General features: G+C 38.1%; 1 protein-coding gene across 3 annotated transcripts in view; it reads left to right on the top strand.

Moving 5' to 3' along the window:
* Window positions 1–27,841, top strand: part of MDN1 (midasin AAA ATPase 1) — a 92,218-nt gene that overhangs the window by 2,046 nt on the left and 62,331 nt on the right. For all 3 annotated transcript variants that reach the window (XM_038133103.1, XM_038133102.1, XM_038133104.1), the window contains exons 2-23: window positions 3,582–3,808; window positions 5,347–5,571; window positions 6,889–6,996; window positions 7,074–7,266; window positions 9,234–9,446; window positions 10,680–10,811; window positions 12,246–12,349; window positions 14,965–15,079; window positions 16,613–16,806; window positions 17,814–17,895; window positions 18,573–18,668; window positions 19,639–19,751; window positions 20,280–20,428; window positions 20,529–20,589; window positions 21,086–21,297; window positions 22,791–22,894; window positions 23,891–24,035; window positions 24,668–24,764; window positions 25,711–25,824; window positions 26,444–26,591; window positions 26,757–26,867; window positions 27,688–27,839. In XM_038133103.1, coding sequence (XP_037989031.1) covers window positions 3,582–3,808; window positions 5,347–5,571; window positions 6,889–6,996; window positions 7,074–7,266; window positions 9,234–9,446; window positions 10,680–10,811; window positions 12,246–12,349; window positions 14,965–15,079; window positions 16,613–16,806; window positions 17,814–17,895; window positions 18,573–18,668; window positions 19,639–19,751; window positions 20,280–20,428; window positions 20,529–20,589; window positions 21,086–21,297; window positions 22,791–22,894; window positions 23,891–24,035; window positions 24,668–24,764; window positions 25,711–25,824; window positions 26,444–26,591; window positions 26,757–26,867; window positions 27,688–27,839 — 3,095 coding nt within the window. The remainder of the gene's footprint in view (window positions 1–3,581; window positions 3,809–5,346; window positions 5,572–6,888; window positions 6,997–7,073; window positions 7,267–9,233; window positions 9,447–10,679; window positions 10,812–12,245; window positions 12,350–14,964; window positions 15,080–16,612; window positions 16,807–17,813; window positions 17,896–18,572; window positions 18,669–19,638; window positions 19,752–20,279; window positions 20,429–20,528; window positions 20,590–21,085; window positions 21,298–22,790; window positions 22,895–23,890; window positions 24,036–24,667; window positions 24,765–25,710; window positions 25,825–26,443; window positions 26,592–26,756; window positions 26,868–27,687; window positions 27,840–27,841) is intronic.

Here is a 27,841-nt window from a genome sequence, read left to right as displayed (position 1 = left end):
GAATGTGCTTTTGGCTCTGAGTTACCAAAGGTCTGCCAGAAAGTCCTCCTGTGTAGAATCTGAATGTGAATTTTGTGTGAATGTATGAATTTTGGATGCCTGTGATCATGTAATTTTAGCAGAGAAGTTAATCACTGAGAAGGTTAAAACACTCCTAGGAATGGAACTTTAATGCAAAAACACCCTTAGTGGTTTCTGTCCTTTGCATCTACCACAGTGCTTATATGGAAATTTATGTATCAAAGAACCTAACCGCTTTGGATGTTTCTTCTATTTAGTTCATGCAACCTTTGTAAGTGAACAGGAGCTCTTGAGCACACCATTCTTGATTTTTCTTTTTTAATTTGTTGGTGGTTTATGTTGGCATCCTTCATTTTGCATTTCATTTTTCTACGTAGCAGTGAAATTTGTTCTAATAATTATTCTAAGCTCTTATTTAGAGGCCTTCAGTCTTAGCATTTGATGTTGAGAAATGCCTTTATTCCTTTATATTAATAAATGTAGGGAAAAGGGGATGACTTAGTGGTCTCAAATTCACACAGTTACCCATTGTCTGTCAGAAAAATATCCTGATGCTCTGGCAACTAAGACAGAATTTTTTTTCGTACTAAAATATAACTTCAACATTTTGCTTGAAAGATTAGTTAGACTTTACATCTTGCAGCGTTAGAAATAAGGGAAGGTATATTGCACTTTGGCTTCCATCTTGGGCTGTATTGTCATCTACTTTTGCTGTGTTTTGAAAACCTGTGATTTTTGGCACACCTTATGTCAGTCAACGAGAAACTTCTTGCTTGCATCCCCTCTTGTAAGGGAGAGATTTGTCCAACTCTGTCACAGATGTGTTGCAGAAGGTTCAGGAAGCTCCAGCTTGTGAGACTTCGTATCACCCCTGCTTTTTTTTTTTTTTCTTTCCCTTGAACTGTGTGGGTTGTAGGAAGAGTGCGGGCTCCTGTTTTGGTTTATCTTGCTGAACTGAGCAGCTGCCAAAGAGTGGTGCTGCTCCGTTTTCTTTTAACCTCTTCCCAAGACCAAGCCACACCTTTGTGTTGCTTCTCTTATCTTGATCCCAGTAAAAGTGCCGATTTGGAAAATGCATTCAGCTTTCCCACGAAGTGTAAGACTTTTGTAAGAAGGATTCATTTGGATCCTATTGCTAATGTGGTTGCTGCACAATCACACAGCTGTTGTGTGAGGGAACAGAGACGAGAACAACACTTCCTGTGGTGGACGGGAAGAAAGATTTCCATGTGTGGCCCTCATGCCCTCTCAACTCTTTAGGAGTATCCCAGTGTTAAATCTGTGTCTGGTGTAACCTGTGCGTCGTGAACAGAAATGTGGATTTCATGTGGTACCAGCTTGCTCGTTGCTGTGATCCTTTCTTTTATGAATTTAGAGTTTGGATTAAGCCAGGTATTATTAAAGATTTCTGTACCCTGTGTGCTCTGAGCACATGTGCTCTGGGAGTTGGGAAGGAGATGTGCATCCTGCTGCTGGAGCAGCGACTGGGATCGTGTCTGACTCAGGTCTCAGTCCTAGCCGTGTGTCTGCTTCACGTGTCTCTTTAATAATAGACTCAGTGTGTGTGTGTTGTGTGCTTTTAGGCACAGTCTTTTATGATGCTTTCTTAAAGCAGCTGTTTGGAACCCCGTGTGCAGATTTGACTATCCCAGACTTGAACGCTTTCAGATCAGCTGTCTATTGCTATTGGTTGAGAAAGCTGGTATTTCATAAAGCCATGTTTGGTTAAAAATTACCCCCTCTGACAGTATTATGCTTCTCCGTAGCATTTTTCATTTAGGTCTGAAGTCAGATAAAGAGTCTCTTTGTAGAATGAAAATGTTGCCACTGTGATTTTTGAACAGTTTTATAAGTCCTAAGGGTACTGCACACAATGGTTAAAAAACTGCTTCCTCTCACAAAATTGCTAAACAGCATGAAGTTTTTGCACAGTAAACATGTAAATACAGAATTTTACTGAATCAGTCACATTATTTATTATTTTATTGTTAACTGGCTTTATTTGATATTCAAAGCTCTGGTTAATAAATTAGGCAGCCTGTTGTGCCTCGTTTGGGTAGCCAAAGATGTAATTGATTGAAAATTCGAGGTACTTTTTGTTTTTTTCTAGTTGAGTTTATTTCTGGTTCTCTTGAGCCATTCTGTCTTGGAACAGCTTATTAGTCATTTTGCCACTCAAAGTCTGACTCCCTGTAATGAGCAGGGCCTTGGTCCATTTTAAAAATTATTTCTGATGCTGCTGTGATAGATGAGAGGCAGATAAACTTATGTTCTGCAGAAGCAAACACGAGGCCTGTAAGAAACAGGTTGCAATTAATGTGATGGGTTTGATATTTGTAGTGTACACACCTCACTGGTATTCTTAATGCTGTATGGGGATGAATGTCTTTTCAAATTCAGGAGACCAAGGAACTTGATGGTTTGCATGTGTTCTAGAAGGGTGTGTATTGGTATAATCAAAGGACACCTGCACTCTTGTAAAAATGAAACCATCCCTCAGATGGTGAGACCAGGAACAGGTCTTAATGGAGTAACTAAAGCCTAGGAGAAGCAGGAATTGGCTGCATGCGGTGCTGAAACAAAAGACTACCTGAATTACAGAATATTTCTGTCTTGAACCGGGTAAGGGTTCACTCAGTAAGGGAGGGGAGCGTTGAGAGCAAAACCACTACAGTGCAAATTCATAATCCTAATTTTCAAAATTACTTAATAACTTGTACTGTGCTATGTGTTAACCATCATGGAAGTGGAGAGATGCTTGGGTAGTAATATGAGCTCAAAGAGAGAGATATTTAAGGGTAAGATATAAGAAATGGGTTGTTTGTCAGTAACAAAGTTAGGAGGGCTAGGGGCATTAGGCAGGGGAGATAAGAGGTTAAGGTGTATTGGCTTGGGTTTTTTTTTTCTTTCTTCCAGCAGATGTGAATGTGTTTTTCTTGTAGTTTAAAGAACCAAATGACCATTTCTGTATAACAGTATAAAAAGAAAAAGGATTTCAACTTCAAAACTGCAGATACAAGCTGCTTCTTGTTAAGAGCTTTCCTTGCTGTAATTCTTGTCAGAACTATGAAAATAAGGCTGTGATCCTGACTGACTGAATGCTTCTTTTTTTTGTGAAGAGATAGTGAACATGAAACAAGTTTAAATGTTAAGTTTAATGTCTTAAGTGTTGTATGGCTCTCATGAGACCAAGCTGTTAAGATCAATGGAAATTCTAGGAAGATGTATTAATTGTTTCAACATTTCCCCAATCTTTTTCTTAAAAAAAAATTACAAATTGCTTTATCTTTCTGTTGTAAAATGTAATTTAGGATTTTGGGACTACTTTGTGATTCCTGTTTAGTGTATCATTCTGCATCTTACTCCTTCTGTATTGTCATTTTTTTAATTTAATACTGAGAACTGTGTCAATTGAATACTTGCTTTGGGATTTTGGACTCCCTTCTGGTTTTGAACTGTTTGTTCCTGTAAAATTCACTCTGACTCCTGCATGAATATTTCTGAAGTTAATAGTCAAAATAATTTTCCATTTAACCTGTTTTCACTTCCCATTCCTTTAGGTTTGGACTCAACAGGATCGTCAGTGCATCCTCAATACTTTAGCGCAGTTATTGCTGGATAAAGAATGTACTCTATTGATCGGCCGTCAGGTTCGGCCCATCCTGCTGGATTTGTTGGAAAGAAATGCAGAAGCTATCAAAGCTGGTGGCCAAATCAACCACGATCGGCATGAAAGGCTCTGTGTAGCAATGAGCAAGCTGGTTGCTGACCACCCTGATGTGCTGCCGTGAGTAATGAGATGCCGATGCTTGAATTTAGGAAGTGTTACAACCTGCCCCTGGAGGCAGGGTAAATCAGTTTTTTGTTAATAGATCCTTTGGGATGGATTAGAGAGAAGGACGCTGACTGACCGGTGTTTTTTTATATTTTAGATCTGGTATTTATACTGGTGTTTTGTTTATTTTAGAACTATTTGGTTGCAATGGAAAGGAGATATGTAGCCGTTTTAGTTATTATCTGTAGAAATACGGCAATATATAAGCATAAAAAAAGACACTTAAAAAACCGTATAAAGGAAAAGAAAGAAGATAAGAATAGAGAGATCTCTCTACCCACGGTTCCTGTGGCAAGACTTTGTTGTTGCAGTTTCGATATCCATTGGTCTAAGTGATGGTCGAAGTGTTGATCCGTCAGGAGGTGGGGGAAGCCCGTGGAACACAAAATTTATTGGGTTAATAAACACTCGGGTTCAGGTGGGAATGCCCAGGTACCTCCCCTGGGGAAGAGTTTTACGCTGTGTTGCAGCACTGTGGATCATGACCAGTTCTCTGATGGAAGTTCCTAAAAGTGAATCTGGGGGCACTTCGGGGATCTTTGTTTCATGACTCCTCCTAAGACGTGACAGCTGCCTCTAAGGTGGCTGAGCCAGTTATGCCCCATCGGGAGGGATGAAAGCCTTCAGTGTGAATGTCCCGGTATTTCCCCGAGGGGAGTCTTCACACCTGAGCCACTTGCATAAGGGAGGACATTGTCATGATAAAAAGCATTATCCCACCTTGCAGGATTTGCTCCTTACTGGTCTCTTCCAGATGTGGCCCAAACCCCTGCTTGTAGCCCTGGGTGATGGGTGCTCACCCCCTCTGCCCCTGGGCTGTGGCCCTGCACATCCTCAGCAAAGCACTGCTGCTTTTGCAAATGGCCAATGATTTGAGGCATCACTACCCATTAACATTGCAGTTACCATTTCAGCCAGGCAGTATGTGCTTGCTGGTGTGCCCTGGGGAAGAGAGGCAGCGTCGGAATTTGAATTGTCTCCCACAGTAACAAATGCGTTTTGAACACAAATAATTATTAAGTAAATACAAGTCTCAAACACAGTTTGCTTTGATTAAATCGTGTTGTAAGATGCAATTTGACTTTCACCTGTCATCTACAGAAAAGCAAAACAGCCTGAAAATAGTTCACAACCAAAATCTCTGAGTTTAATGTTAGACCTCTAGGCTGGTAGAATATGAAGTTGCGTAAGTAAGAATCTGTATTACTTTTTCAGTAAACAAGAGCAATCAAAGAGTTTTCACCAAAGGCAGTACTGTTTCCCCTTGATAATTAAGTAATGATTTCTAATCAGGTGAAGTGTCTGTTATCTGCTGACTGCTGAAGTGGTTGTCTTTCCCATGTGTGGATGAAATTAATTACAGGCCTTAGTTGTTGCTACTCTCAATTACTGTCTTAGGACCTGTTGCCCTGACATATTTATTAGTGCCTGGTTTTCTTTCTTCTGACTTACATGTTTGTGTTCTATCTCTTTCACTCTCTATTCTAAAGATTTGCTCTAAGATACTTTAAAACTACATCACCAGTTTTCCAGAGGCTTTTCCTGGAGAGCTCAGATGCAAACACAGTCAGGTATGGGCGCAGACGAATGAAGTTACGGGACCTCATGGAGGCCGCCTACAGATTTTTACAGAAGGAGCCATCAGTTTTCCGGGAACTGTGGGACTGGAGTGTGTGTGTTCCACTCCTAAGGAGTCATGACACTTTAGTCCGTTGGTAAGTTAAAACCTCCAAATCTTCTTCATTGAATAGCTGTATCTGTATCTTGAATTGTAATTAACAATGCAATAAAAAGCATCTTCAAGTAATACCAGGAATCTGTACCAATGATATCTGTACTCCTTAACTGACCTTTTGTGAAAGCGGTAGTGATCTATCACAAAGTGAATTTCAGACTAGCACTTAGTAGTGCTTAAAACTATGATCTAGAGAATCTTTCCAAATTATTTCAGTTTGCCCAAGTTGGTTTTCTTTTTCCAGTTGTTTGTGTGTTGATTTCTCAGCATCTGTTAAACATAGCTTATTTAAGCTGCACATTGTATTGGCCTTGTTACAGGTTTCGTGTGGGATTTTGGTCAGATCTTTCATGCTAGGTGTCTGCCCACAGGGCTTCAGCCTAATCACATGCTCTACCTTATTTAGTATTGATAGTGCCTTTTATTTTTAAAAAGATGTTTAATAGTCTTCACTTTTTAAAACATAAATTCTGAGTTGTGTTAGTAGCACATAATTTCAGTAAGGTGTATAATTTAGGAAGGGCAGAATCAAGAGTGTTTTCAAATCTATCAGTCATTTGTGAAGCTCTCCAAAATTACATAGTTAGTGTCAGAAAAAGAGAGAGAACTTGTAATTCACTGGATAGAATTGGTTTACCTGGTGTTCAACCAACAGTCTTAAGTAAGTGAATGAGCTGACTCTTAAACATTTGTCTTCTGCCTTCCCCCCCATCTCTTCCTTCGCCCCATCATACTTCTTGAAAAATTTGTTATTGGAAGTTAAAAACAGCATTATAATGAGTGAGAACTGGTTTATGATGTCTATTATACACTCCTTTGTTGCAGGACAGCTTTATGTAGTCACAACTTGGGAGTTCTTGGCTTTTTTAGGCACTCAGAATTGATTTCATTGCATTAAGTTTACTTTAGAAATAGCATGAAATGCAGTTTTGGAAGGGAAATGGTAGGAGAAAAAAATGGGCAGAGATGACTTCATTTTGCTTGTCTCATATGTTAACCTTCATTTACTTAGGAAAGTGCATTCCATTATTACATTTCTGCTGATAATTCAGTTCTTCAGAGAAATGTTAGCTAATTGGTGCATAAATTAAAACTGTGCCGTGATAGAATTGCTTTCCTCAGTTCTGAGATATTTGTCTAATCTGAAAGAATGTTAAGCATAGTGCTAAAATAATTTCTATGAATAAAGTTTTCTGCACGTTTTTCCAAACTTGATATTTTGGTATGCAACTGACAGTTGTCAAACTACATTCCTTAAAACTGTTTTGACATATTTTGTTCTAAATGTAATTTTTAGGTATACTTCAAACTGTCTTGCTCTGGTTACATGCATGAGCGATGAGCATAAATTGTCTTTCCTGAAGAAGATATTCAATCCTGAGGAGCTGATACATTTCAGACTGAAGTAAGGACTTTTAAAATCTTGAACACTTTTTTTTTCTTGATGGCTTTCAGCTCAGTTAACACACATGGATTTCACAGGTTGCTAGAAGAATCTCAGCTGCAGAATGTGGAACAAGCCTTAGTTTTGGCTAATCTGGACTCCTCATTTTGGCAAAAGGAGAAAGAACTGCACTATACACAAGGGCACATAGTGTCGGGCGACCTCTCTGCACGCGTAGTAGCTGTCTGTGGCGTTGTGCTGCCTAGACTACAGCATGTTTCTGAAGAGCAGGTATGTAATCCACAGTTAAATCAGTACATTTTTGGTTTAGGAATTTCTAAGTACAGTGACCTGACTTTATTTCCTGATTGGATGGTATTGAGACACTGTGGGTAATGTGTGTATCTTTATCTTTCTCAGTGTGTGCTGTAAACTAGTGTTGCATAATTCTGGTGCCACAAAGAAGCTCTGCAGTGGAGTGAAGCAGTGAAGGAGCAATAGTGCTGTTCATTTTACCTTCATGTTGCAGTTTGTACAAACATACTGCAAAAGAATATTCAGCCTCACATAGTAGCTTCAGTCTCAGTTGGGGTGAGAATCCATAGCTCACTAAAGCCAGGATCTGGGACAGTTGCTTTTACCTGCATGACATAGGGGGTTTTGTGCTATACAGGCATCTTGTATGCAGCCTTTCTCCAAACTTATGCTCAGTTCTTCTATGAAAAGAAGAAAACAAGGCTGCTGTTTAAACTTTTCCAAAAGGCAGAGAGAGGGGAAAGGAAGTGAGGAAGAATTTACTGTCACCACTTGAGAAAGTGAAACATAGACTATAGTGCCTTATAGATTTGGGAAGCCCATGGAAGGCATAAACGTTTTTAAACAAACAGTATTTAATCTTTTTTCTTCTAAACTGCTATTTAACTTAAGCTGTTCAGATCCCTCTTTGTAGCTACAGCCAGTATTCCTGACTGTTTTTCTCCTTTAGGTACCAGTTTTAGCTCATAGCTGAGTTCTTTTGTTTAATTAATCAGGACAAAGAAATGAATGAAGAGTACCAGTGTCCAGAATTGTTTGGGTGGCCAAAGCAAGGAAGGAGGATTTTACTTCCAAATTCCTCTCTCCCCACACTGTTTTTCTCCCCAGTTCTGTTTTTGAATTCAATGTTTTCTAGCCTTTTGAGATTTTTTAATAGGATTGTGAGAGAGTGGTTTGGATTTCACTGTAGCAGGGGAAACTGGAGAGCAGTTTAAGAAAATTCTTACTCCCATGGCAGCATCACTGCTGCTGCAGCTCTGCTGAAGCCAGGCCATGCTATAAACTGGATTACTAAAAGAATCCTCTTTATCTCTGAGGGAGGTGAGAACTTCCCTGAAAAGAATGCTTTTATTTTTTAATAGCCACAGGTATTATTCCACTGATCTGGTCTGGTGTAGTTCCAGTTACAATAGGGAGGTTCCAGTGAGAGCTTAGGAGGTCTGATGAAGACATAGGAGCAAACTGTGAGGGGGGTAGCAGGTTCTCTTGTTTCCAGAGAAGTACATCAAGCTATATCTGAAAAAAGGTCAGACTTAAATACAAGACACTTGTTTCTATGCTCTGATTCCTTTCCTCTGAGCCTTTTGGCACAAAGCACTAATTTTTGTGCCAAATATAGATATGTGACTGTAAGAGCCAGAATATTTGGAGACTATCTGTAGCATTGATTAATTACCATTCAATAAACTGAATTCATTTAATTTTGGATAAAATGAAAATGTTACTGAGTATACCTTTTTTTTTTCATTCACTGAGTTTAATGATCTTATACTTTGGCCTCTACAGAAAGAAGTAAATACTCACATTTATTCATTTAATGTTCATATTTGCATCATTTGAATGCAGATGCTGTTTGATTTGTCCTGTGATTTGGATCCATTCTGAGGAATTAATTTTGCTCATATTGCAAATTGTATTTGACTGACACGAGTTACGACTGAATGGTTGCTGTGCCTGTACTGACAACTTAGTGTGAATTCCCCTTGGGATCAAGTTTCATGTATACTTTTCATGAACTGTTTTACCTATAATATGTTTTAGATGAAATCTATTTTAATATCTGTTAATAAATACAACTTTAGACTGCTTTATTTTATTTGATATGCAGAGCTGCAGGCCAAAATTTTTCTTGTTGTTAGACTCTCTTTGCTAATTGTTCTGTGTGGTACAACTGTAAGAAAAGTAATTTCAAGTGTAGTAACCCATATTTTATGTTTGAACAGGAAAATAACACCAGCAATTTTGTTTTGGTTGAATCCACCTTCACAAATCTTCAAAACCTTGCTATTGCTGTGGCATATCAGACTCCTGTTTTGTTAGAAGGACCAATAGGATGTGGCAAAACTTCTTTAATTGAATATTTAGCTGCTGTTACAGGGAGAGCAAAACCTCCTCATATTTTGAAAGTTCAGCTTGGAGATCAAACTGATAGTAAGGTAACCGATGGATTTGTTTGATGTTTGAATCATGTGACATAACTTTTACTTAAAACATGGACTTAATTTTCTAATAACATAATGTTTTCACTCAAGGACCCTACAGTGCCCAACTCTTTAGTACTGGTCTTAATACTGGAGAGAATGAATAAATAAACAAGAAAAATAACTGTTATTTTCCAGTAGGTTTTAAATTCTTTGCATGATTGTGCTAAACCTGTGTATCATTCAAATTATGATTGTGTGTATCATTCAAATTATGTTTTATCAGGTTTTTTCTATGTGGAAGAGTTCTATTGATTTTTTTTTAATTAAAAAAATTATTTGCATTGGAAAAAGTAGAATTCTGGAATTCTGATGCCAAAGGTTGTATGAACATTCTTTTTTCAGTTTAAGTGAGCTAATGTCAGTTTAATCTGATGCCTTTTTTTGTGATAAAGGTGAGATAAAGTAAGATACTGGGATGTTGAGGTGACTTGCAGTTACATAATAATGATTAAGCTCTGACTGTAGATGATTTTACGTGCTTCTTGCTTTACATATAGAATTTTGGAGCTTGAGTTGTGTTGTTTTGCACAATTTATTTTTAGTTTTTGAAGGCAGTTAGTATCTACCAGAAGTTATCAGGTTTTTATTAGCACCCATAAGCACCTTCTTTGCATGCATGGAACACCTAGTTTCATCATCTCACAAACTGTATCTTCTCATATACGAGAGTAAGGCCATCATATTTAAGGAAAAATGGTGAGGTTCCAGGTATAAAATATGTAGTAGTAAAATCACAAACTCAATTTTTAAAGCAATGCGTATATTGAAGTTAGAACTTGAGAGAACAGCAAAGCTTTGACTGGATTTTACCTTTGAATAACTTGCTTTATTGTTCTGTTTACTATCTTAGTCACAGACTTTTCAAAAACATAAACTAAAGTTTGGTGTGACCCTTGACAGTTTTCTGTGTTACTTTAGATTGCTTATAAATTAGGGTGGCACAGCTCGTAAATTCACTTCCAATTAACGGGTTTGTTTTAATTATTAAATTTCAGTTCAATTGCCACCGAAGGTGGGAAACTTCTTATAAATTAAAAAAAGTGCAATGCTGGGCACAGATAGCCAGATTGTTTAGTCAGGTGGAGGTAAAGTGTCTCTTCTGTCCCAACTTTGGTGGTATTTGCCATCCTTTCCTGTGGGGAGGCGGTGCCCAGGTCTCTGATGTGCTGACTGTTTCTGTCACAGACGCTGCTGGGGCTGTATCGGTGCACAGATGTACCCGGGGAGTTCGTGTGGCAGCCTGGCACCTTGACACAAGCTGTTACCAAAGGTCACTGGATACTTCTGGAGGATATTGATTATGCTCCTCTGGATGTGGTATGTAGCTTTGTTTGCTTTAAGGTACTGGTCTTAATGCCCGTGATGGCAGTTTTGGGAGTCTGATCACCAGGGGTCTGGAGCAGCACGCTGAAACTGCTGCTGCTTTAGAAGGGGTTAGAAAGAATTCACCTGTGTTGGTTCCCATGTTTGCACACTTCATTAGTTTTTGTCTTTGTTACAGAGTAGTCGTGACCCTGACACTGATCACAGATTTCACTCTGAAAACTATAGAGTTGACACTGATAATGTGTCTGATAATGTGTCTATTTAATAGTGCTTTGGTGTTTGAAACCAAATGTAGCCCTAAACACCACAGAATATTGTCAATATATGAGGCTGGTGCTGTTAATAAGATTCTTTTGGTGTGTGCCATTTTTTCCCTTCCAGATATTTTTTCTTACACATTTCTTATGTATTAAAAATGTACTATTGCACTAAGCATTATAAGTTTTAACAGATTTCCTGGTTTTTTGGCTCCAGAACAACTAGTTAGTCAGTCATCCTTGCCTCTTAAAGTAATAGCTACTGAAAACAAGTCATTTGCAAGCGTGGTGTGATAGAGATGCTTTGCTGCATAGGCCTGCTGGACATTCTGCTGGGGGTTTCCTTTCATATCTGTTCCATAAAGCATCCTTTGTGTGACTGAATAATCAAATTTACAAAAAAAGCAAATGAATAGAGCTTGTATGTACAGACAGATCACTGCTAGGAGGTTGTGCACTTCTTTGCTTCTGTGGATTTAGCTCACTGCACTCCTGATGGGCATACCCTGAGTAGTATCCTGCATTCATCAAATCCCTTTCTTCAGGTCCTCCCTACAGGTGTCCTGTCTGCTTTCTCCATATCAAAGGACCTCTGTGTGCCTCCCTCTGTGCTGAGGGGTTGGTGTGGTCATACCTCCCTTCTTTCTTTCCACCACCATGACTGTCCTTCCCCAGGGAAGGGTAGATTGTTTAAATAGATACCAAACTCTCCTGGAGTAGCAGTGTATACACTGAAAAAAAGGTTTATGGTTGAGAATGGCATCCTTGAGACACAGGTCATCTTTGTTCAGGCAGATAAACAAAATAAAACTTCTGAGTTGAATGTGTCTAATAAATCATTTGATAATTTTAAAATAAAGTTTTGATTTGGACTTGAAGTGTAATGGCAGCAATTTCCGTTCTCTTATCATTCAATTTGAATACAGGAATAAAAAAGGTAAGTAAACATTACACCTTTGGCTTCCACTGCTGATTAAAATTGCTGGGAACTCTGCAATTCCTGTTAGCATCACTTGGAAGTGTATCTCTGGAAATAGCAGTTGCTGGCAATGGAATGGTGCTCAGTGGCATTGCTCCAGCATCTCAAGTGTGAAATAAGTGTGGATGGTTGTGCTGTCTGTTAGTGTCACCAAAAAAAAAGTATTATAATTTTTCTTTTTCTCTCCAGATCTCTGTGCTGATTCCACTTTTGGAGAAAAGAGAGTTACTGATTCCTGGTCGTGGTGACTGTTTGAAAGTAGCACCAGGATTCCAATTTTTTGCAACCAGAAGGTAGGTTTGTAAATTTAAATGATATCCTGTGGGTATGCCATGGGTATCCTATTTTTGAGTCCAAGGTGCTTTTTACAAGGTACTTGTATAGGAGTATTTTAGCAATTTCCAGTTAACAAGCAATATAAGTCATAGAAACAGAAACTATAAAATTGATTTTTTTTTTCACTTGAAACCAGCCTTGGGTGAATCCCAATCTTTTTACGGAAAAAAATGGCTTTGACAAGGCTGAAGAAGTGAACCTTGCTGGGAGGAACCCTACAAAACCAACCCATCACCAAGACAAAATACCACTCTTAGTAATGTGTGAAAAAGCTTTATTATTGATAGTTATGAAAGTCTTGTGTCAATATAGGTGTTTGTAATGTTTTCTAACCAGAAGAAGATACAATATACTCTGCCTGATTGTTTCACTGTTGTAGTGGCTCCTGCCTTGGATGTCAAAAGGACTTTTTGTATAGGAAAATGTAATATTTTATCAAGGTTGAAGGTTAGGAGTTCTATATGGGGAATGGCAGTTACATGTTTTTCAGATGTTTTTGTTTTATTTCAAAGCCTTTAACAAATTTTCCTGCTTTTGTCTTACTACTATAAATTTATTTTTCTGATCTATTTTTTCTGGAAGTGAGTCTTCTTTACTCAACTCCTTTGGTTGCTTCATTTCGTAAGAATCTTTATTTCTTTATGCATGGTTGTCATGGTTTAACCTCAGTCAGCAACTAAACACCACACAGGCCCTGGCTCACTCCCCTGCAGCAGGATGGGGGAGAGAGTTGGAAGAGTGAAAGTGGGAAAAATCATGGGTTGAGGTAGAGTTTAGATTAAGCAAAAGCTTTCCACACAAACAAAGAGACAAACCCTATCACTCTGAGCATCCCCACCCTTCCTCCTTCTTCCTACAGCTTTATATGCTAGGCACAGCCCCATCTGATATGGAATATCCTGGTGGTCAGTTAGAATCAGCTCTCCTGGCCATGTCCCATCCCAATGCCCTGTGTTTCCTCACCCTCCTCTGCTGGGGTGGTGCTGGTGCTTTACTGAGAAGCAGAAAAGGCCTTGCCTCTCTGGAAGCCCTGCTCAGGGGTAACTAAGACATCCCTGTATTATCAGCACTGTTTGGGTCACAAATGTAAAACACAGCCTCACTCCAGCTACTGTGAAGAAATGTAGCTCTGTCCCAGCCAAACCCAGCACATCAGTGAACAGTTTGCATAGCAGCAAATTATAATTTTCATTAGGCTCGTTAGAGTAGATTCTGTAATTCTGTTGCAGTTTACAGCTAGGAAATAGTATTTAACAATTGAAACCAAACACAATACAACAAAGAAGAAAAAAATTTAATGAGAACCCACTAGAAAACAAAAGCCAAACCACAACCCCAAATCTAATGCTTTGCATGTGCAAGGCTACTTCTTACAGTGGGTGAAAACACATGGCTGAATGGTTATTTCTGTAGTAAAAGAACAAAGGGAATGAAATGTATGATGGGAAGAGCTGAGTCTGGAGGACAAGGAAGAAGAATTGTGAGACACTGTGGAGGGGACAGGGCTGAAGATGCTTTTCCTGCATCTCTGCAGTAAGATCACAGATCCTTTAAGGTACTTCACAGGCCACTTCTGTCAGGTTTCTCCCTTTACAAAAGATTCTGTGTATTGCTTCTGATAGACAACTGACAGTAAGTTAAGCCTTTCTGAAGGTATCTCAATTGAGATTTTGGCATATAGGAAGAAAAACACTATGATAATGAGTAATTTGGAAAGCATGGATAGACAAGGTAGGGTGTGGGGTTTCCAGCCCCGGATTGGGGTGACCCTGAAAGATGGAAAAGTCTCTCCTCCAACCCATGCCTTCAAAGAAAGACTCAGTAGTCCTCTGTTGTCTGTTCTTAAGGTTGTCTGTTGTTGTTTATCTAAAAGATTCTTCTCCCTGAACTGCTGTGGCCTGTTCAGCAGGTCAGACAAAGGCACACTGCCCTCCCAGGGGGCTGGTGCCATCTTTTATATCATATATTACGTACTACATGTTTATACCTTTTCCCCAATGCCTACTATCTATATTGAATGGTGACTTTCTACTCTAAACCAATCTGTGAGTGCCAACATCACCAAAGACATGGAGGTTAGGAAGGAGAAAGAAAGAGGACAGGGCACACCCAAATCCCTCCGTCTTAAAACCCCTGACCCCCATGTACAAAACTTGGACCCCTGCGTACAAGGCTTAAAACCCCCCTGTACAGCACTCAAAAATCTTTCCTTTCACTTTGTGATTATCTCTACTATACTACCTAACTTGTGTGTGTGGCTTGTAATTCTTCATACAGAGTTGGTAATTTGCTCCAAGGGCTAAGATCGAAACCCCACGTGTGTCTTTGGCTGCATGCCAGGGTCTCAGAGCCCCCTGCCAGCGGCTCTGGCCATCCAGGGCACCCAGAGGGATGTTCTGGGTTCCGACAGTAGGGTACATGACAGTGTAGTGAGAAACTGTCATTTTATGCCTGTTGCATTATGCTGTAGCAGCTGTATGTAACATGTTCTTTGATGCACAGAAATGCAGTGAAAATGCTGAATTCTTCAGCCACACTTAACGTGCTGTGTGTCTTCACTGTTTTGATTTAGGATATTCAGCTGTGGTGGAGGTTGGTACAGGCAGCAAGGCAGCCATGCTGCTCTTCTGGACAAATATTGGACCAAAATACATCTGGATAACATGAGCAAAGGAGAGCTCAAGGAGGTATGGGGGTGTGTTGCTCTATTGTGGCATGTGAATAATTGTTTTATCTTAGGGGTAATAAATGTTTTTCAGTAGTTACTTGATTCCTTATTTTATCTTGAAGTTCTACAGCACACCCTTACAATTTCAGCTTTGTGCTGCCAATTTTGAAGTAAACAGGCTGTTTGTCAGGAAAATTTGAAGTGAATTGAACGAAGAGGCCTGGAACTTGCCTTGACAGACATAATTGTGCTTTGTGTGGGTCTAAGAATCAAGTTACTTTGTTTCTTATTAGCCCACAGGGACTTGAAGGCAGGGAGAAATAGCAAAAAAGAAAATTGAGTTTACTCTAATTTCATGTTCTAAGCTTTGAGCTAAAAAATAGTTGGTCAGTTATCAGTTAAAAATAACTGCTTCTATTAACATCATTCTTTTGTTAGCATCTCTGGGAGGTGTTTGCTCTGTGTAGTTCTTCAGAAGATTAAAACAGCCTAGGGCTCACATGAAAATTCAGTTCTCTGGAGATTTTCCTTGTGATACAGAGCTCAAAACAGGATCTGATTCTAGAAGAGCCTTGGCTGAGGGAAAAGGTAGTGAACAGCATCTAGCAGAAGAGTTGAGGAGAAAGTTCTGAATTTTCTAGAATGGAGAAGACAGTTTTTTCAGTAGAATTCATTCATTCATTCCTTTGGTCTCATTCAGCAGCCAGCACAATTATAGGTGGCCTTAAATATCTGTGTGGTTTTTTTCCTTTCTTGTCATTTATCAGCTAATTGTTAGGAATAGGGCAAGAACAACTATCAAAACCTTATAAAAAAACAAAGCTTGAGTGTTAGCTGTGTCTCTTATGACCAGGTTATTTTTATTCTTTTTTCTGCAACTTTGTAGCTTAAGTCACAAAAATGCATAAATTAAGCACTAAGATTCCACAGTAGTACACCCACTTGCTTGCCTTGAAAAAAGTCTCAGGATCTTCTTGTTAATCTTAAAAGTCTGTCTGGCAAGGTAGGACCAGTTTTCCTGGCCTGTATCTGTGAAAAGTCATTTTGAGAAGCAATATTTTGCTTGGCAAGCTTTAGTGGAGAGAACCGAGCTGAAAGGAAATTAAAAAAGAAAAATTATCCCCTTAACGTGCCTTTGTCAGCACAGTGAATAGACAATTTGAATGCTCAAATTAGTTTAGTCATAAAAAGAAGGGTGGGAGGTAAAGACTTCTGTTACCAGTTGGAAAGTTGTAACTGGTCATGGTTTGGGTTCAGATAGAATTGAATGTACATTTTTGTTCTTCCTGTTGGTATTTGTGCAAATGTATTAAATTAATTGGAGTAGAGTTGAGCTGGAAAAGTTTGGTTTTGGCATCAAAATCAGTGTCATAGTAGTCATGATTTCTGTTTTCTTCAGGTAAGAGATTGCAAGAGATCAGTTTTATGTAGCTTGCTAAGTAAAGTATCTATTGCAGCATCTCCCAGTAAAAACTGGGGTGCTGTTGGTTTCTTTCCAATATGGATGGGTTTGTTTTGTTTCATTTTTTTTCTTTTTTGTTTCTGGTTTCAGGTCCTCCAAATGAGATACCCCAACCTTGCTCTTGTGACAGATCACTTGCTAGACATTTTCATTGACCTTGCTGGAGACAAGTATCAGGCCCCAGAAAACAGTGCTGCTGGCTCCAGTCACATGCCAGAAGCAGCATCAGAATTGAGATCAGAACATAAGAAACCAAATCTGGAAGGACGAGAACTATCTCTAAGGTTGTCTTCTCTTAGGTGTTTGTTGGAAGTCAGCTAGCTACAGAGATAGAAGGGTTTATTTTCTTTATTTTTCTTAACTTTTTAGAAATAATGGTGATAGCTTTAATAATTAAACATGAAAACCAGGGAAATACATTTTTTGTTTTAAAATAATGATTCATATATCATTTAAAGAAACTTATTCTGGATTATTTAAACTTCCTATTTGCTATACTTACTTTTTGGGAGGCATAGGGGAACATGTGGGTTTTGTCATATGCAGTGCTTAGTTAGCGTCAGGCCATATGAATTTATTCTTAATTATTGTTAACACAAGATATCAGTACTAGTTAAGAACTGGAAGTTGCTGTACAGTGTTCTCTCAGTAGCTAGAAGATAATGTTTTCAGTAACTGAGTAAGTATATTATTTTATGCTGAACTCTCTCAGCATTATAATTTAAGGTGACTGAAAATAACTGTATCTGTTATGTACTGGTAATTTCAGAAATTCTGTGATGAAATGGAGTTTGATGCTGAATTATTTCTTCCTCTCCTACCAAATCTCAGTTCTACTCATCTGGAATTTCTGTAACCAGTAGTGCTTTGTGAATTAGTTAGTAAATGCTAGGTATGGGTAGTACCTGATATTTTTGTGGAGCATAAGAACGTCAGTATTTTCTAGAACAAAGTTTCTTTCTCTTGCCTTTTGGAAGATCTTGTTGTTGGTACGGAATCTGTATCTTGAAAAAATGAGGGGTTTATACCTTTCTGAATTCTTTAATATCTTTGAGTTTTAAAGTTACCTTAGGATTTAATGGAGTATGTATTATCTGTTTATAAGCAATCTTGGTCTTTATGATCAGCTACTCCTCAGAGTTATCATCCTTTGTGTCTTGCTGTGTACAACCTGCACAACAACTACACGTGCAAGTGCCACAAGATGATGTTGTGACCGAAGTTGAACATGAAAGAAGGTGCTGTGTATTTTGTCATGTTTGTACCAAATCTTTTTGGTTTTTCTTTTTAGAGACCTACTGAATTGGTGCAGCAGGATTGCTTACAACTTTGACAGTAATTCTTCAACCACAGCAGTGAATATTTTTCAGGAGGTGCGGTGAGACTTGATGCAAAAATTGATCCAATTGATCCCAAATTCTAGCAATGTCTCACAAAATGCTCTCTTTGGGAATGTGAGATGGGAATTTGTTTGGTTTTGTTTTGAAGCAATTGGACTGTTGTTGGAATTTTGGGGTCTCTCTGATCAGAAACTTTTGTTGCTACTAGGAAAGTTGTTTGCAGTAAGGTGCTAAAAGAATTTCCTGCTGTCATACGAACCACATGGTGCAAAATAATTGTAACTGATAAAAGCTGGGATTACATGTGGCGGAGACCTTTCTTTTTCTTGTAATATGGGGCTACTTTTCTACTTACCTATTCATCAGTTTACAGTATAGGTTGAGGACTTATTGGGTGTGCATCTGTCAGAGGCAGTTTTGAGATGTGAGATCTTACAATGTTACTTCCACCTCCGTTTTGGTCTATTTAAAAACAGCTTTTGTGGCTGGGCATCAAAAAGTTTTTGTTTTTGGTGTAAACCCACTACATTACAGAGTTTAGAAGTTCCTATTGCATCTGTTTAAACTCTGTTGTTTGACTTAACCAGAGAATAGTGAAATAGTTTTATTTACAATGGTTGAATTGCATTTGGGTTCCTTTAGATTAAGATGATGCTTTGTCAGATAAAATAATTCAAATTTAGTTTTCAAGTTGGTTTTTCCCTTGACAGGCACTGGACTGTTTCACAGCCATGTTGTCCAACCAAGGGAGCAGACAGAAAATAGCAAAAGTTATTGGAAGTTACCTAAACATTTCCAAAAAAAAGGTATGGTGAGCTACAATTAAGGTGATCTTTATTAGTAGTATTCTATAACTTGCAATTTTTCTATGATTAATTGAAATATGTTATGCTATTTTTATTCAAAATTATGCCCAAACAGTTTTTTTTTTCTTTCTGTTTCATCCCAGGATCTGTTTTTCTCTTATTTTATATTCAGCTGCATTTCTTTTTTCTCTGAAAGTTCCAGGCAACCTGTGTTAGAGCAAATGGCCTCATGATGCAAAAGAAGGACTTCACAGCTGGAGCAGCGCAGCTGCCTAAGCACACGATACCACTAGATGGGCAGGGTAGCAAAGAATGTGTTTTTACTTAGGTGGTTTGCAGTGAATGTTGAGCTCCTAAACAGAGAGATCAGAGAGAAACATGATCTTTACTGCTACTTGTTCTGTATTCACTGTTTACAAAATCAACTGCCTCTCTGGAGCTCCGTAAATGACAAAATTAAACTAAATCACTTCTTTGTCAACTGTTTCTGACTATAGAAGTCTACACAGCTAATTCCCTCTATTGTTACTTTAAGTTGACAGATGGATCCCTGAATCTTCTGTGGGTTTTTCTCTTTGTCCTTCTTCGCATTATTTCATTAGAGGAATGTATTATTCCCTGCAAGTGGCAAAATATCCTTGTTCACACAAAGGGTTTTTTTTAAGGGAGATTGTTTATTGTGAAAAAACTGTTCGAGGTTCTGTATTTGAACTACCATGGAAGTAAGTGAAGTAGAAATACAGTGGGAAAGACTTATAGCCAGGTTATTAAGTTGAAAGTTGTTTGTACAGATAAAAACACTTCTGAGGTCCTTCACTGTTTTAGGTGATGATTATGTAAAATCTCCAAAATACAGAATTTTACCTCTAAAAATTAACTTGCTGCAAAATAATACTGGTAGCATGGCGAGGGTGCTCTTACTGTGATGTAAGCAACATTAGTATTGGAAATGCTGATGCTTTTTTCACAGGTGGAGTTCTTCTGTGAACTCTATAAACCAGAAATTTCAATACGGGAACAAGAAGTCTCTGTTGGAAGAGTGAATCTTGTGAAGAAGCAGACCCAGGCTCTCACTGTACAAAGGTAGAATATCCTGTAGTTTCCATGTGAATTGAAATATTTTGTGGTGGAACAGAATAGACTGCAGGTCACAGGGTTTAAGGAAAATTCGAATTGGGTATTCTCATTCTAATGAAAGGAATGTGAGAGCTCTTTCTCTTGCAATCTTGATTTTACCTGGTGTATTTTAAGAGTGTCTGCATCTTGCTTCTGGCAGAAGAAGAGAGATGGAGATTTTCAGCTTCTTTGAACTAAGTGTCTTCAAAAGAGTTTGGATTCACAGCTGTTACAAAAAGATTTCGATGGCTCTACCTTGGTAGAGGGAGATTTTTGTATGTGTTGTGTTGGTAACTTCATTGGCCTAGAAGTTATTTGGAAACCCTGAATTTTTAGGTTGTATCTTGAGAAAAATGAGTATCTTAGAACTGTTTCTTTTCAGACCTATCTTAAAAATTCCTAACTCAAACCACTTCAGTAACAAAATAATTAAGATAAAATTGAAATGAGTTCCTTGATAAATCTTAGTTTGAGTAACTTGCTTTGTTTTTCCAGGGCAAAACATACCTTTGCTGCCACACGGCCATCTGCAGTACTCATTGAACAGCTTGCAGTGTGTGTTGTCAAAGGGGAGCCTGTGCTCCTGGTTGGTGAAACAGGAACTGGCAAAACCTCAGCAGTCCAGTACCTAGCTCATATTACAGGTAAATAATGTGTGAAAATTTTGACTAACAGGAAGATAATTTAAAAAACAACAAATGAACAAACCCACAAGTTGATGGTGCTTTTCGTCTCTGTTTCAAGGACACCGTTTGAGGGTTGTCAACATGAACCAGCAAAGTGACACGGCAGATCTCTTAGGGGGGTGAGTCACTGACCACTGTTTTGTCTGTTCTGCAGAACAAATGGGCAGTATCTGTTACGTACTAGGATAAATGTCTCAATAAATGTGTTTGCATGCAGAAACCTCCTTGCCCTTGCTGAAGAGCAGAGCAGTTTCACTGAATTGTGTGCAGAGCTGTGTGTGATGAAGTCATTCAGAAACACAGCCCCAATGGCTTTAAAAATGGCTAAGCTGTTCAATATAAATCTGATGTGATATTCACTGGACAGATTGTTTGGTAGTATTACAAATATTTTGCTTATCAGGGTGTTCCTGTCTTTACAAAATCGCCTCATGAGGTGCATTTAAATATGTGCAATTCTATTTAGTTTGTTAGTTGAGTAAAAAATTTTACAAACAAGGGTTCATCGCTGCAGCTTATTGTTGTTTCAGGCAACTGGTTTTGGACTAGTTTTCTTTTTTAAGTTCACCGGTGACTCATTCTCACATAAGTAATTACCCTTTTGCTTCTCTTCAGTTACAAGCCTGTGGATAACAAGCTGATCTGGCTCCCTCTGCGAGAGTCTTTTGAAGAACTCTTCTCTCAGACATTCTCCAGGAAGAAAAATCAAACATTCTTGGGACACATTCAGACTTGCTACAGACAGAAACGTTGGCATGATCTGCTAAAACTAATGCAACATATTCATAAATCTGCTATTAATAAAGAAGTAAAAGAAAATGCATCTGGTAAGACTTCAGGTGGATCAAACACACATTAGTGCTAAACCATGCAGAGGGTAGATAAATACTGGTGACTTCTGTTCTTTTAATTTGGGTTTGTTTAAGGTTTAGGGTTTTTTCCTCCCCCTATATTACATCTTTTTTTTTTTTTTCTACTTTTGGGAAATGCAATGTGAACATTCCAACAAGACATTCAGAACACTGTTAGAACAGTGGTTGGGTTTTGTTTTGTTTTGTTTTTTCCTTTTTCTAGCTCATCTCTGCTGTTAGCTATGTCTGAGAGTGTGGAGATTGTCTGCCCTGTGGTACCCCCTTAATATCTGGTCTCCACTCAGTACTTGTTTGCTGTGCTGGTGAGCAGTCCTGCTTGTTTGTGTGTCAATCTTCTATGTGAATGCATTCACACTTCCAGCCCTGGAACCTGCCTATGTCTCATAAACATGTCCTTTTTAAAAAACAAAGCAAAACAATAATAACAGAACCAAACCCAAAGTAATAACTGGTTTAGGGTAGAAATTATTTTTAAGTTCTTGCTTTTGCCTTGGTTCCTCTGTTAGTGATGCTGACTTGCCTAGTGCTTTATTTTGTTCCAGTGTGGTTTTATCTCCAAGTAAGTTTTTCTTGTTTTATACTTTGCAACCCATTTTGGGGCTGAGGTCATGTTGATACTTTGCCTTGCATGGACTTGTTTCTGGTTCTAGACCAGCAGAAAAAGGGAAGTTGTAGCTTTCATTCAGTTTAGGCTAAATAAAAGTAATTATGAACCTTTATCTCCACTCTCCTTTTACCTGGTTCTTCTGAAAATTCAGATATTAAAATAAATGCCCCCAAATGAAAAAAAAAAAAAAAAAAAAAGAAAAAAAAAAAAGAAGAAGAGTGTTTAAAGAGTTCTTGCACTTATTGCAAGAATTGACAATCCTAAAATAAAGACAAGGCTGAAATCTGTAACTTGCAAAGTTTCTTTAGGAATTTTGATGTTGCATGTAGCTCAGGTAGTGATTTGATTTTAACAAATAACTGAAATTAGTGCTATAGTAAATATTATTGTAACTGGTAAGCAATAGTGTGTTAGTTATTGATACTGAAGTGTTCATTGTTAATCTGTTCTATCATAAGGGTTATAAATTTGGATTTATTTTTTTGACATGTCTCTTTCTGTCTCTGGAAATTAGAGAGTGGTAACAGTCATGCTGGAACAAAGTGCAATATAAGTATTTGTTCCTCCTCTCGGAACGAATAGCAAATTATCTGAGCACTATTGACATATGGGTACAGTTAAATTTAAAAAATGAAAAACCACACATGCACAAAACCAAAACAAGAAGATTAATTTTTTCTTGTTGTTGTTTGTGGTGTGTCATCTGCAGGACTTTAATGTTTTTGTTGCTTGAGCTTACTTTTGTATCTCTCAGCTTGAAACAACTTGATTAAAAAACTGTTGTCAAACATTTTTTGTGCTGTTGTTCTGATGGTACGAACTTAAATTTGTTTTTTTGCAGGCTTACCACTGAAGGAAAAGTGGGAGGCATTTGGTCTTAAACTGAATCATGCTCATCAACAGATGAAAATGACAGAAAATGCCCTTCTCTTTGCATTTGTTGAGGTATTTAGATATTTGCATTTTGGTGCTAGGAGGAATAAGGAGGAATATTTTAATATTTAAAAGACTTTGCAATCAGTATTACATAAGTAGCTTCCTGGCAAGAACCCTGCTGTGAAGTAAGATGTGTGCCATGATAACTCCGTGAAATCAAGTGTGCAGATTCCAGGAAGCAGTGGTGACATGGGCAGTGGAGACTGGTTTGTGGTAGCACATTAATTCTGTGCTGTATAGCAGGAATTAGGACTGGTATGATAAGAGTATCAGTATGTCATGTCTTATTTTTGACTCTAGGAGATAAGAAAAAAACTTATTGATCAGTCTTCAGTAGATCTTGCTTCTGGCTAGGGATTCCTGTGAAGGATTTAATATTAAGAATATGTGCTATTTATCTAGAACTGATTTTTCTAATGTTTCAAACCTGTAATAATGTTTTGAAGACATTATGTGTGATTAGGAGAAACTATGAGATTTATTTATGCTTGTTTATTGTCACCCTGATAATCTGAATATATTCTATCAAATTTCATGTAAAGTGTGTTAAATGTTGACCAGTCCTTCATAAAAAAAAGTATTTGTGAGTAGCTGGAGGACCACTGACTTAAGTATAGCTTTAATAAATAGGGTACAGATTCCTTAGGAGCATGATACTGCTTGTGTCTTTGAATTTCTTTGGATTAACTTTATTCTCATGTGGTGTAGTGATGCATATGCACCACAGTCGTAGATTGCACAAATAAGGGATCTTAAATCAGTTGTATTTGAGCCAATATAACTCGCAACTGATACAATGGTATGATAACTGTGTGACTTCTGTGACTGGCAAAATGATTGCTGTTATTGAGAGAGAGCAGTAAAACTGCTACTGCTGTAAAAGGTCTGGAATTGCCATTTTTCTAATCAAGCCATGGATTGCACACCAACTATTTCCAGTATCTGAAAGCTACAGTTGACACTTCATTGCTGGCAACATGATTAACAAATTGATCTTGCTTTTAGGGTACTCTGGCACAAGCAGTGAAAAAAGGAGAGTGGATTTTATTGGATGAGATTAACTTGGCTGCAGCAGAGACTTTGGAGTGCCTGAGTGGTTTATTGGAAGGATCATCTGGGTCACTGGTGTTACTTGACAGAGGAGACACAGGTACTATTTCTGTGCTTGCTTATGCTGTATCTTGGTATTCAGCTGAGTTCCCTATCCTATGTAGCTCAAAATAACTTGAGATCATTTACCATTAAAAATGAAGGTTTGCCCAAGAGAGCAATATGCTCTTGGTAGATTTCGTACTTCTTTGCAAGAGGTCCAAAACACTGGTGTATACCCAACAGCACTGTAGGGGCTGCTGTGTAGAAAGTTAACTCCTTTTAGAGATGTAAAGATAAAAAACTACAGTTGCTGAATGCTGCTCTCAAAAGCTACAGAGAGAGGCAAACGTTGTGTGAGCATCCCAGGCTGGACTTTCTTCCTGGCCCAGGGAAGCACTGGCTATTGTTCTGAAAGAGGCAAAAGGAATTCCAAGTTTAGGGCTCACATAATTTTTGAAGTGTTTTGTGTTGTTACAACATCTTGCTACACACCGAAAAGTCAGGGTTTCACTTGCCCGTGGCTGTTGTGAAGGTTCAGGTACTTCTGATAAAATCACATGGGATTATTCTCTGAAAATTCTTGATGCTGGCAATTTTAAGGAAATGTAGTAGTGCAGCAATAGAAAGTTGCCTTCGATGAAATACACCATATTTAACACATAAATATCTTTCATTTCTGTTTGGCTTTAGAGCCTCTTGTCCGTCACCCTGATTTTCGCTTGTTTGCGTGCATGAATCCAGCTACAGATGTTGGAAAGAGAAATCTTCCTCTAGGAATAAGAAACAGGTAGGAAATAATGATTCTGGGACAATCATTGTCTTTTTCAGAGTTTAATTAGTTTCAGGGGTTGACCAGTGAAGAGGGCTTTATCTGAAGCCTGAGGATGCAAGTATGAACTCAAATTTACTTTCTCTTATCTCAGAAGTGTAGATGATCCTTGCAAAAAGCTGCATATCCAGTCTTGTTTACTCAAAAGGAAGATTATTTGTATGGTGGCACCGATGTGTGATACTCAAAATATTTGATGCATGGCCTCAAAGCATATAATCTATGGCGAGGCAATTGGAATTGTGGCAAATCCATTTTTCAGTACCATTACCTGTTTCTGTATTTGTGCATCTCCTGCTTGATGTAGTTTCACTCACGAGTGCCAAAAGTTGCATGTGTGGTCCCTTCCCAGATTCACAAACACTGGGCAAGACTCTAGAGATGCACCAGCTATGTGTAACTAGTCATTTGTAGTTATTAGTGGCAAAGCATGGTTTTATTGCTTTGGGTCTCTTGCAGAATAGTGAAAGGACAGAAAAGAAAAAGAGTGCAATACAGAAGAAAAGATACTTCAGCATCAGCATAACTTGCTAAGTTTAAATGAATTTATATTTCTATTTGTCAAAAATAGCTACTGCTGTGTCAGTACTTCATTGTTTAGGCTGTAACATTTGAGTATCTATTGCAAATTGTTTAAAATTGTAAGTCACACTGTTCACTATCAGTCTAAGATGTTAAACTAATTCAGATAAATTACTTGAAAATATTAGTAATACCTTATTTTTCAACTGCTCTGGTTTTTGAGTATGTCTGTAGGTTTTACAGTCTATAGGTCTGCAGCTTTAACAATCAGTATTCTGTTACTTAAAAATTTAAAATGTTGGATGCCATGAGATTATATGTACCATGGTTTTTCCATATGGTCAGGTGTCTTAAGTGTTACAGATTGATTTGATTCTTGTAGGTTTACTGAACTTTATGTAGAAGAATTGAGAAATGAAGGAGACTTGCAAGTTCTTATAATGGATTATCTGAGAAGCTTGAATGTGAACAAAAATACATTACAAGGAATTGTGAAGTAAGTTGACTGTAATCTTTTTAAATTCTTGATGAAATAAGTCACAAAAAGTAAGTATGTAACGATAGTCTGTGGTTAGACTGCTTTGGGAAATGCTATAATGCTCCCCATGCAGCAGTTGGCATAGCTGTAGGAAACATAGACATCCATCTTCTTAATTCTTCAGATTTCTGCATTTGTGGGAAGGAGATTTTTAATTTTTAAATTCAGAATTGTTTTCTTGGTGGCACCAGTTAAATAGCATTGTAGTTTCAGTCCTCTTTCACGTCTGAGAGACTACAATGGTTTGCTTCTGTAGATAATTCTGAAGAAAGTCTTGTGTGTTTGTCTAGAGCTGCCTTTCTTTCCCCTAGCGTAAGGTGAATATCTCATGTTTGGAATAGTTGGAGTTTACAGTCACTCTCTGTATATCGAGCTCTGTCAGAAATATGGCTCTAAAAATACTCTGTTGATGTGCTTCACTGACTGTACAGATGGCAGAGCTAGGCATGGCTTTCGTAACCTGGAGCTTTTGACAAAAGTAGCAGTTGGGGATAAACTGAAGTGTTCATACTTGGGGTTTGATTCCTTGGAGCAATGGTCTGATCAGTAACAGCTCTATGTAACTTTAATTTTGCAGCTTTTATTTGTCTGTGAGAAAGGAAGCAGAAACAAAGCTGGTGGATGGAACTGGCCACAGACCTCACTACAGTCTCCGTACCCTGTGCAGGGCATTGAGATTTGCAGCGTCTAATCCCTGTGGCAGCATAGCACGCTCCCTGTATGAGGTGATTACCTGGGCTGGCATTTGTTTCAGAGTGTGTTCGCTACAGAGGTTGTATGGGTAAAGGATAATCTTCTCTAGGTTCAGTATTGAACAGAAATGGTTCTTTAATCTGTATGTTTTTTCCTTATTTTTCATGTTTATCACTGAAAATAATTCTTCTTCTTAGGGCTTCTGTTTGAGTTTCCTGACACAGCTTGACAGAGCTTCTCATCCAGTGGTTCAAAAGCTAATATGCCAGCATATAGTCTCTGGCAACATCAAAAGCCTTCTTAAGCAGGTAGGCAACTAAGATTATGAAGAGCTGTCTAGTATTTAAAGTAGAATTTCTTTTGAGTTGTCTTCCCTTGTTTTTTCCTCTACATTTCATTCTTGCAATTCTGTTTTTCATTTTACGAAGTTAAGAAGTGGAAAAAATTAATGCGATTCTTTTGTAGTTTTTTTACTTTGCTTGAATATTGATATGTTAGCTGGCTTTATTTATGAATTTGAAAAAATATGGAAGCCTGAATAACTAAAGCACTGTGGAGTGTGCACAGCCTAATGCAGTGGTTCCAACTGTAAAGCTTTCACAGACTTTGGAGGAGCTTTCTCAAGCTTAATATTTTTAGACTCTGAATGCAGAACATGTGGATATGAAGAAGCATCTGTGCTTTGTCTCTTATGGGAAAGGAAGAATGTCAGTAGTGCTGGGAACTCAGCATGAGTTTGCTTGGGGGATGGGGAAGCCAGTTGAAAAAGATGGGTATTTGTTTCAAAATAAACCCTTTCATGCTGGAAAATGTGTATAAATACATGAAAAAGATGAAAGCCAAGTTCCTGCTTGTAAATGCCCTTCAAAATTCAGTGCCAAGACTCTTGAGACATTTTTATCTTTATGCCATTGGCAAAGATTCCTGCTTCATGACCCTGAAATAATCTGGTCAGGTTTTTCCTGTAATTTGCATTCTGTGACAAGGGACAGTGTTTACTGCAGGAGTGCTCAGGGATTAATTTAAAATTTCTTTAGAGAATATGTAGCAGTGGTGTAACAGTAGTTGTTTCCATTAGCAAATTGAAACCCATGTCTATAATCTGTTATTTCTGTCATGTCTCCTTAGCAAATACCAAAACCTAAAGGAGGGAGTTTTATACTTATAGAAGGGTACTGGATTTCAGCTGGGGACAAAGAACCTACAGTAGATGAGAGTTATGTGCTCACCCCTTCAGTTAAGCTTAATCTGAAAGACATTGTCAGGGTTGTGTCTGCAGGGT

The sequence above is a fragment of the Motacilla alba genome, chromosome 3 (assembly GCF_015832195.1).
Source record: "Motacilla alba alba isolate MOTALB_02 chromosome 3, Motacilla_alba_V1.0_pri, whole genome shotgun sequence".
NCBI classification, from domain to species: domain Eukaryota; kingdom Metazoa; phylum Chordata; class Aves; order Passeriformes; family Motacillidae; genus Motacilla; species Motacilla alba.
This window is presented reverse-complemented; position numbering and strand designations above follow the sequence as displayed.